General features: G+C 46.1%; 1 protein-coding gene across 1 annotated transcript; it reads right to left on the reverse strand.

Moving 5' to 3' along the window:
• Positions 1-2,351: 2,351 nt before the first annotated feature.
• LOC146596064 (E3 ubiquitin/ISG15 ligase TRIM25-like) lies at positions 2,352-9,698 on the reverse strand. Its single transcript, XM_085304641.1, has 9 exons — positions 9,076-9,698; positions 7,754-7,849; positions 6,609-6,842; positions 5,963-6,119; positions 5,277-5,357; positions 4,757-4,822; positions 3,950-3,976; positions 3,500-3,595; positions 2,352-2,884 (listed from the first exon to the last, which is right to left on the reverse strand). The coding sequence occupies exons 1-9, from the start codon at positions 9,679-9,681 to the stop codon at positions 2,352-2,354; spliced, it is 1,896 nt and encodes a 631-aa protein (XP_085160767.1). The 5' UTR covers positions 9,682-9,698.
• Between the last annotated feature and the right edge of the window lie 272 nt (positions 9,699-9,970).

A 9,970-nucleotide genomic window follows, 5' to 3' on the forward strand; every position in this document is an offset into this window, starting at 1 on the left:
CAGTTTACCATCTGTAATCATCTGTAGCACAGAAAAACAAAAACARTCACTGATACAGCAGTAGGCTTGTTTGACTGCCTGTGATAATGTCTTGCAGGTCACATAGCAATGCTACATTTAAAGAATGCAGCATTGTCTGACCATCTTTCCTTTATTAAAGCATGCTTCAGACTCTATAACCAGTCTGTGCCTCAGACTCATGGCTTAGCAGTCAGTATTGACAGCTCTTGGAAAGGCAAAGAGCAATCAATAGAAGAGGGAGGCTTCCTCTGCTGCACACACTGCTGGAGCACTTTTCTCCCCATGGAAGAGGGGACCGAGTGCTCCTTCAGCACACTGCTGAGCGAATCTGCTGCCTTTTGGCACATCTAAGCAGCTAAAGAGATGGAGCATTTCTTCTCAGAGAAAGCTGCTCCCAAGGAACATTTTAGGGTCCTGGTGGTGAAGTGTTCTTGTTCTCCACAGCACAACTCTAATGCTTCCTCACAGAAAAAGAGAACAACCAAGGTAACCAATTGCAAGTCAAGAGTTCAAACCTATCTCTGAGCCATGGAGAGGAATCACTCCATACTGCATGTTCAATGAGCTATACTACTTCAGGACCTCCACACTGTCACAACTTCACTCTCATCAGCACTTGAACGTCCCAAGTATAGCCATGATGGCTTTGTCTTGTTATTTATCTGGCTTCCGGCCCTGCTCTTTCCCTCTCTGTACTCAGTGAAGACTTCAGGACACATGCCATAATCCAAAGCAGAGAACACCAGAAGTAAAAATCCATTCCAGCAGAGAGGGAAGTGTATTCTCCTATACGCTATTTCCCTGTATGTTTCAGAAGACCCACTTATCTGCCTGCAGGCTTTATGCTCAGAACAAACAGCATTCTCTGTTTAAGCACACCGTTTTCAGACTCCTGAAACCACAGTCTCAGTAGCATGGCCAGAACATAGGAAATCTAGCCACTACATACTGAACAACAAAAGATAGGTCTACAGAGAATATCCTGCTTCATAAAGGGGAAAAGCTTTATGAAGGAGACTCTGTATTGAATGAACAAAACATGCTGCTGTGCATGGCCAAAATATACTCCCTGATCCCCTCAATATAAAGAAATACTGAAGAGCCTTCACTATGAAGATATGAAGCATATTCTGGTTCAGAACAAGACAGAATGCTTCATCGCAAGAAGKATACCATCACAGGGCACACACTACTACCCTGCAGGATGTCTCCCAGAGGACACTTTTCTTTTATGGCTTCCCAGACTCTAAGTAGATGTAATTTATTTCATGGTGATACCAGGACTCATTGACTCTGCATTTCTGTTCTGATGAGATTTGTCCTGTTGGCTGTTACAGTTTAGTAAGAGTGGCTCAGCAGTTTAGTGTTGTAAGACCTGAATTTACTGATTTCAGTAGTTCAGGTACTCGCCAATTGAGAACATACGTATTTCAAATTCTGACTATACACAACAACCTGAGGACAGAGGAAAAGATAAGGCAATACAGATCAACCTCAAAGCCTGGAACCTGAATTTGTCAAGGGATTCCTGCTCTTTTTTTTTTTTTTTTCCCTCAGAGGAGTTATTGCTTGCTGTGCAACATGTCTGGAACAGAAAATTGCTTCTGGAAGTCTACAGAGAATTGTAGAAGTCACAGTAGCTACTGATGCCATTTAATGTCATAGTAATTTTGCTTTCAGAAGGACAATCAAGGTCTTTGCAAAGCCTTTTGCCTCAGGATCTACTGTCATCAGCACTTTACTAAATCACTGTCTAAAGGTTTTAGCAGTTCAGACTAAAGAATCAAGAGGTACCCCAAACTGCATAAAAGAGCTAATAACAGAGAATAACCGAGGATCTTTGAAGCTGCTTGAACTAAAATTGTGTGGTCAGAATAATACTATAGTATTCTGTATGGTGTCATTCTTCTTTGAATTACTTCAAATTTCTTGTTTTAAAGTTTGTGTTAAAAAAAGCTACCTTGCATGTGTTAAAAATATTTTGAACCTGGAAGAAATTTCCCCTCCCACTTGCAGTTAAATTAAAAGCTTACTGAAGATGGGGGGTGGGAGGGGAATCAACACAACTAACTAGCCCTTTTCTTCTAATTTTACCATGTTGCAAAAATTCTTTTCTTCATTCAGCATGCAGCTGTGAAACTAGAAGTTAAGCTGAAAGTCGCTTTTTCCTTTCTTCTCCCAGAACTGAAATGGACCGGTTTTACATTTGCACCCAGCAAGCTAATAGTTTTCCTTGAATTCAAAACACGTTACAACTACAGAGATGAGCTGTTGTAGGTGTGATTATTTGCATGTAAATACTCAGGCACACTAAATTAAGGTAAGAGACTTCATGGTTTCAGTTGACAGACAGAGAGAACAGTGCCACTGGAAAATACCCAGAAGGCAGGATATAGTGCTTCCGTAAATTGGGTTTTGTACTTATAGATCAGGTTATGCTTTTCCCCCACAGCCAAGAAAATCACAAACCCTGCGTCRCAGTGCAGCAGCACACCAATCCTGGTAGCCTTTATATTGGGTAAGCACTTCTCAACATCATCATGCCAGGCTGAAATTTTGGAATTAAACCACTCAATGCACCAAGAATGGCTGTTTCTCCCTAGACGGCTTTCTGGTCCCTGCCGCTCCATGCTGCCATAGCAGATGCCAATGCCACAGAAGTTGTTCTGTTGTAGTTCCACCTCCCAGTAGTGGATGCCTCTCTTGAAGCACTGGAACCCCAGCACTTGGAAGCAATAGGTGAAGCGCTGAGGGTGATCACTGTATTTCAGAGGGATTTCTGAGACAGATATCTTGGTATATCTCTCAGACAGAGCGACTTTGTTATGAGCTGTGTTGTAATCCAGTGTGATTCTGGCAGCATCTGCAAAGACATACGTCAGATGAAGGAACAGAAGAGCAAGGCACTTACACAGGCCTGCACAGGCACTTGTGTCCTATGCTCTGCGTTACAGAGCAGGCAAACAACAAGGACAAGTTTACTTCTTCCCACATCCCTGTAGGATTCCGTACACCACCCAGATAAATATTGGCATCAGAAAAGGATTACTGATCTGTCACTGAAAGGTACCCAGTGCTGTCATGGGCTTGTGTAAGAGCTTACATTTGATGTCAAAGAAAAATCCAGTGAGTTTCACTATATTTCTAGACTATTCTAATGTAGCCAAGGAACTGGTGGGGAATTTGTTAGGGAACCCAAAGCCATTGCTGAGAAAACCTAATTTTCCTTGTTACAAATACATGAGTATTAAAGATTAATTTGATCCATCTGGCAAAGGAACCACTACATAACAAGTTAAACYGCATACCCCTTTCCCCCCCCAAAAAAAAATCTCCTTGATTTGTAACAACTAATTGATTACCTGCTAWATTATCTAAATCCCCACAAAAGTATCTTTGTCAGATAACTACAGAGGGCACATAACACTGGTGAAACAAGGGCAGAAAGTCCATCTTTAAGGAATACTGAGTTTCTTACACTGCAAAAGCTCCTCTCTGGATTTCTTTAGAAAGCTGTCAATAATATGTTTTGTTATAACGGCAGGTGCAGCATTGGGTGTTCCTGTATTTGGTGCTGTGTTGACAGAAGACAAAATACAGAGTTTAGCCAGTTGGGAAGAAACTGCACATTTAGCACATCATAGAAACATTCATGTTGGAGTGGGCATCCAGAGGTTATCAATTCTAGCTTCCTGCTCCAAGCACAGCTAACTGTAAGTTACTCAAGGTCTTGGCAAGTTYTGAAAATACTCTGTTGTCTTAGGGCAATTTCTTTTAGTGCTGGATCACTCTAGTGGTGACTAATAGGAACTTTCTCTGAGGCAACAGCTGAAATTTGCTCAGTACACCAACCCTGGTGACCATCTACTTTGCATTTTAAGAGCCGTCAATGAAAATTAGAATAAGTATTTTTTAAGTTTGAACTTACCAAGGTTAACAGGTTTCTTTTTGTCCTCTGGAAAAAAAAAAAGTCAATTATTAGTTCCACTAAGACAGAAAAGCTATTGACATAGATTTTATGTCAGCTGCAACACCATCATCCTGTCTCTTCTGAATCTGCAGCAGTAGAAAGCTGAAGGCCAAGCATGTTGAAGCTAAGTTCAAATTCATCCATACTGAAAAGTCACACATAGCACAACCTACTATTTGCTTCTTATTTCATAGGTTCACAAGCCTGAAAGGAGACTTGAAAATTCATCTAATCTGTACTCTAGGATGCAGCGTGCTAGGGCTAGTGGTAATAAGCCTGCTCCCATGGAACTATCCCTTTTCCCTTTACAACATAAGTTTTAGTACAGCTATAGTGTAGCTACAAGTCTACTCATCTCCAGCAATCCGCAATAGCTCCTTGTGCATGCTCCCCACCCAGGACACCTTTGGAATAGAAAGGACTGTGTGTCAAGAGCTTCGTGGATCATACTGGTGTCTGTCAGCCAGGCGAAGACTTGTGCTATGCTGTTCATATCTAGTTTATCTCCGTAATATCTCTGTTCGCAAGTTAAGTGACAGGAGTTTCTTAATATTTGGCCTTATTTCAAAAAGAGATTATGAAAGAGCTTCCAAATTCAGGCTGCAGTACCACATTAATACCCGCAACTGACCAAAACAGCACTAAAAGACYCCAGTATGTGTCATGAAGACTGTCTCCATCAGCCCAGCCTTAGTTTCTAAGCAAGATTTGGCCAGCAAGATACTTGAGTAAGGCTGCAACTCAGTGTTGCTAATCACCACTTACTGGTATCTGCCACCTCCTGCAAGGTGGTTTGAGTCTTGTGATGGATTTTCTCTCTGTTGGTAGGCTCTTTTGAGGGGAAGAAAGAACAGAATGTGAACAGTTCATAAGCAGGATTTGTTACATGCAGATGCATTAAAAAAGCAAACATAAATGTTTAGTACAAGTAAAACAGAAATCCTGCATGACACAGCAAGGCAGAAGGGCGCTGGAATACTACAAGATCCAAAGGGTAGGAAGGCTTTGCTTCGCTTTACAGCCTGGATGGACACCCCTACAAGCGCRCACACACACACACACACACAGGCTAAGGCACAGCCACGTCTGTGCAGTTCGCTTCATTACAGCTCCGAAGACATCAATCACTAGAAAGTACAAAACRTCCTCTCTTTACCATGCCAAAGTGCTCATCACAGATAATCACTGCATCATCAACAGTGCAGGCAGCTCTTGGGTAATGGCTTAAATTCTTGCTTAGTTGCAAAACCGTAGTTAGGAGGGGGTGAGGTTCATTAGTACTTACGTGGTATAGCAGGCTTTTTTCCAGAAATCGTTTTGTTTAGGAAGGCTGCTAGAGGAGGCTTAGTTTTCCCAATTGGTTTCGCTGCAATGATAATATTTTACATTATGATTTTTATTGCCAGGAACAGCAATGCAAAAGCAAGGACAGTCTTGCTTTTCAGATGTGTGATTAGAACTTAAGTGATAATTGGCAAAGATAGAAATTGCATAGAAGTTATCCATGGCCCAATCCAAAAGATACTTTGTTTAATCCAGTAATAAGGACATCTGCAACACTTGTGCTGTCAGCACCTTTAAGACCAGGTAACCATAGTACTGTCCATTCAGAGAGTTTTACATCTCCCATCAAATCCATATCCAAATCTTCGTATGTAACAAAAAGGTAAATTACTGTCAGAAAGAAATGTTGAGTTACACCAGAGGAAGGGCACAGAATTAAGATGATGATAAGCTTTTCAAAATGTAGATAACAGTAAGGAAACACTGGCACATTCTGTTCTCCTGTTTTACCAGACCATGGCATTTTTTCCTGGAAATGGAGAACAACGGAAGTTAGAAGTCCTAATTTAAATTAGCCAGCAGTATTTGCTGCGCTAGCTTTTTATGATGTCTAGGGGGCAGGGCAGGACCCCTCATTTGAACTGAAATCCAAGGCACAAAATAACAATTCTGCAAACGATACAATACCTTCTAGTTTTTTCTCCCTAGACTGAGTCACTGAAAGTTTCACAATGTCTTTAATGTTAACGGCAGATTGATAAACGGAATGTATCAAGTTTTGGTCCATTTCAATTGGGGGAACGAAGGCATCTTTTATTGACGTTCGTAGCAATGCAGCTGCTCTCTGAAAGAAGAAATGGAAGATCTCATGCAGACCACCTTGTGTAGCAGAAGACGGCAAATACAATCAAGTTACCTTAGGGTGAGCTTTGTGCTTTTATCCCAGATTTGGAGGAGCAAAGGCTACTTTCAGCCACAACTCATGACAGCATTTCCACAGCAAGCCGTGTACATTACTTCTCAGTGGTACGTGGAGCACTGAGAAAGATCCGCTGTGTTTCAGCACAGCAGTTACTTGACCTGTGGAGATGAGTTGTCTAACTCACTAGCCCTTCTTCTTGTGGCAGAAGTAGTGTTTGAATTACAGCGAGGAGATTACCAGACAACAGTTTGTTTCACTGATATTTGTATACTTATCTGTACACACATTTTTAGAAAAGTTCTTTTGAAGAAAGTTCCTGCAAACAACTGCATTAGTATTTGACTAAAAGTGTCTGGAGAGCAGGACTACCACAGCAGTCTGCATTCTAGAAACACTTAAGGAACACGTTACCTTTAAAAACAGAATGTCATCACGTTCAGTCAGTGCCATCTCAGTCTGGTCTCTGGTAGACTGAATTTCATTCTTCTTATTTCCCAGAACACCAAAAATATAATCAAACTTATTTAAAATTCTTCTTTCTTCATCAACAATTATTTTTAAGATACGATTTTCTTCTTCTTCAATTAAAGCTTTAATTTCTGAAAACTCAGCTTTGATCAAATCTCTCTTTCTGGAAGCTGTCTCCTGAAGCAGACAAAAACAAATAGATGCTGGTTTCAAAAGCAGAATTTATGGGAAAAGAAGTACTACAACTACAAGAGAAAAACTAAGTCTGTGAGGAACATGTAGACTTCAATTACCTGAAGTGGGCAACTGAAGAGCTATGTATTTCTGTGTAGTTTGGAAGGAAAACTCATCTACTACTAAGCAGAGACGGTTCTCCATCTCCAAATTCCTGTTTTGCAAGGGCTCCTGGATGGATGCCAGGCAAGCTGTGCCATCTACTGGTTAAGAATACATCTGCAAATTGGAATTAAGTTCTACCAGTCTGAAGCTTTGACACCACACACCCCCTTGTATGACTGTAGTTATTTCTGCCTCAGGGACATGCTCTGAGACAGCCCTCCTTAAAGTTCTTCCTGGTCCTTCGAGAGACATCCCAGAGGAGCACAGAAATGCTATCCTGGCAGCCTTTCAGTTTTGTGGTCTCCACAACTCAGTTCAGAAAGGATGATACAAGTGAGGTCTACCTTGTCCAGCAGTCATCACAAACAACAACCCTAATCATCAAGTGAGAGCAAGGATTTCTGCTCAAGAGACCGTCTGTGTAAATTTAGGGAAAGAGTCATCCCATTCCAGTTTACTGATCCTTTAGCTTGAGCTGCTCAGCTACACGCTTCCCAGTGCAACAGAAATGGAAGGGTTCAAGCCCTGCTGTAGCATGGGTGTGTGAGCATAAAGCGCTCCGACAGCTCCTTGGGTTTGCTCCCAGCTGCCACGGAGCTGCCYGACCCTGCCAAAAGGGCTCCTTTCTGTCCCTTCCTAATGCGGTCTCCTCCTGACAGTGCAATCCCAATGCTGCAACCACTGTCACAAGGGTAGAAGCATCCACAGCATCCAGACAGCATTTTGAATAGGAGGAGCTGCCCACTCACCACAGTCTGGCTTTGGTTTGCCTTCACGAGGGTCATTGCCTGAGCAGCGCTTTCACTCTGAGCGTGCAGCTTTGCCAGTGTCGTCTTCAGCGCTGACTGCAAAAGAAGAGGCRAGAAGATACTTCAGGGAAGGATCTGCTGTGCACGTACTTGGCCGGGTCTTGCTTTTTGGAGTAAAAGTCAAATTTATAGAAGGTTTTAAATAGCCACTATAAACAGTAAGTACTGGAGGTTTAAAATGTGCTGTTCCTTTAACCACACAGGACTCTGTGTGTGTGTGGTTTGAGAAGCAAGCGCTTCCCACAGCTCCACACTCTCCAAATCACAAGGCCCATGGTGTTTACTCAGTCTCTTGATAAGGACTAAATTCTTCTATCAACCCGGCAGTTGTCAGTGCTAAGAATGAACTTTACCTAAGGCTGGACTTTGGGCTACAGGTTAATACTACCATTTACTCCTCTCATTTTAGAGAGTTTTATTGTTCAGATGTAAATTACGTATTCCTTTAATTCAGGATGTTGCTAAGCAAAATCAGGGAGGACTTCTTGGGTTAAGACACTTAGGTTGTACCCTCCAGCTGAGGGGATGGGAGTTTGCCCACCTAAACTCAGCACCTCTAGTTCACATTTTTCAGGTGTGCTCGTGTATCCCCTGATTTTCAGCAGTGCTGAAAAACACCTGGGCCAGGCTTGCTTCCTTTCCACTCTGTGGAGAATATTGTTACCTCCACCACTGCCAGCTCCTCATTTTATTCAGCATGTAATAGAGCTCCCCTCGGCCACTTTCCTAATTCTTCACTTCGTAAGAACAGCCGTGGAGCTGCGTGCACGCTCCATAAGCCCGCGTTAAGGCCGCGCGGCGAAGCCTGCGTAGCGAGCGCGACGGCAGACTCGCGCGTCGCGCCCGATACACGGGTCGGTCGCGGAGCCCCCGCTGCGGACCGCAGAGCGCGGGGAGGAGAGCGCTGCCATTCAGCACGGCTCCACGCGTGCGTCTGCCTGCGAGCTCTGCAACGGCAGCCTCGCGCACCCCAGTCCCTGAGAGCCGCGAGCCCAGCCTTGGCGAGAGGAGAACGGGCGAGAAGCGACTCCGAAGACATACTCCAAGCATGCGCTGGAGCGCGGATAATAGTTTGGCAAGGCCAGATACAAGATTTATAGTGCGGGTCTTGGKCCAGGCTACCCGGCGCTCTTTGCAGCCCGTGACCCCAGCTTGCCAGCAGTGGCAAGCACCGCGATGACCCCCTCCGTATTTCGGTGTGCACCAGTACCACGGATCAGGGCGCGCTCGGAGGAGGCCCCGCGCCTGCCCCGCTCGCTCACCTCRGCCTCCTCTTTGGCCTGCCGCAGGGGACTGCTGTGACACAGCTTGTGGCCGAGGAGGCAGGTGGAGCAGATGCAGGTGGCATGCTCCTTGCAGAAGAACTCGAGGAGCTTGTTGTGGTCCCTGCACTTCCTCTGCTGCAGGTTCTGCAGGGGCGGGCACAGCTGGTGGTCGCTGAAGGCCGGGCTCTCGTGGTGGGGCCGCAGGTGCTCCAGGCAGAAGGAGGCCATGCAGGTGAGGCAGGTCTTGGCGGCGGGCGCCTGCAGGCAGTTGTCGCAGGAGACGGGGTCCGCGGCCGCCCCGCAGCCCGCTGCCTCCCCCTTGGCCTCCGCCTTGGCCGAGCTGCCCTGGAGCTGCTCCACCACCCGGCACAGCACCGTGTTCTTGCGCAGCGCCGGGCGGCCCGCGAAGCTGGCGCGGCACTGCGGGCAGCTGAAGTCCTGCGTCAGCCCGGCCCAGGTGAGCTCCAGGCAGGAGGCGCAGAAGTTGTGCCCGCAGGGCACSGTCACGGGGCTGCTGAAGAGGCAGAGGCAGATGGAGCAGGTCAGCTCGTCCTCCAGCGCCGCCAGCCCTGGCTCAGGTGCAGCGGGGCTCAGCGCCGCCATCCTGCCGCAGCCCTGGCAGAAACGAAACTCCRGCGCTTTCCTGGAAATCACGTGGAGCCGCCCCGGGGCGGCCCCTGGCCCGGCACGGCCCGGCACGGCACGGCCCCCGGGCGCGCCGCAGGTGCCCGCGGCAGCGCCCGGCCCAGGTGACGCCCGCTGGGGCCGGCCGCCGTCGCCTCCGCTGCCGTCGCGCTCTCCAGAAAGTGCCAGCGGCCAGCTGGCCTCTGAACGAGGAGTGGCGCTGACGTACCGAAAGCCGGTCCGGGAGGCTGTGATAAGACGGGACTGG

This window comes from Rhea americana, unplaced genomic scaffold, assembly GCF_003343005.1.
Source record: "Rhea americana isolate MKP2758 unplaced genomic scaffold, rheAme1 scaffold_21, whole genome shotgun sequence".
In the NCBI taxonomy this organism is placed as follows: Eukaryota; Metazoa; Chordata; class Aves; order Rheiformes; family Rheidae; genus Rhea; species Rhea americana.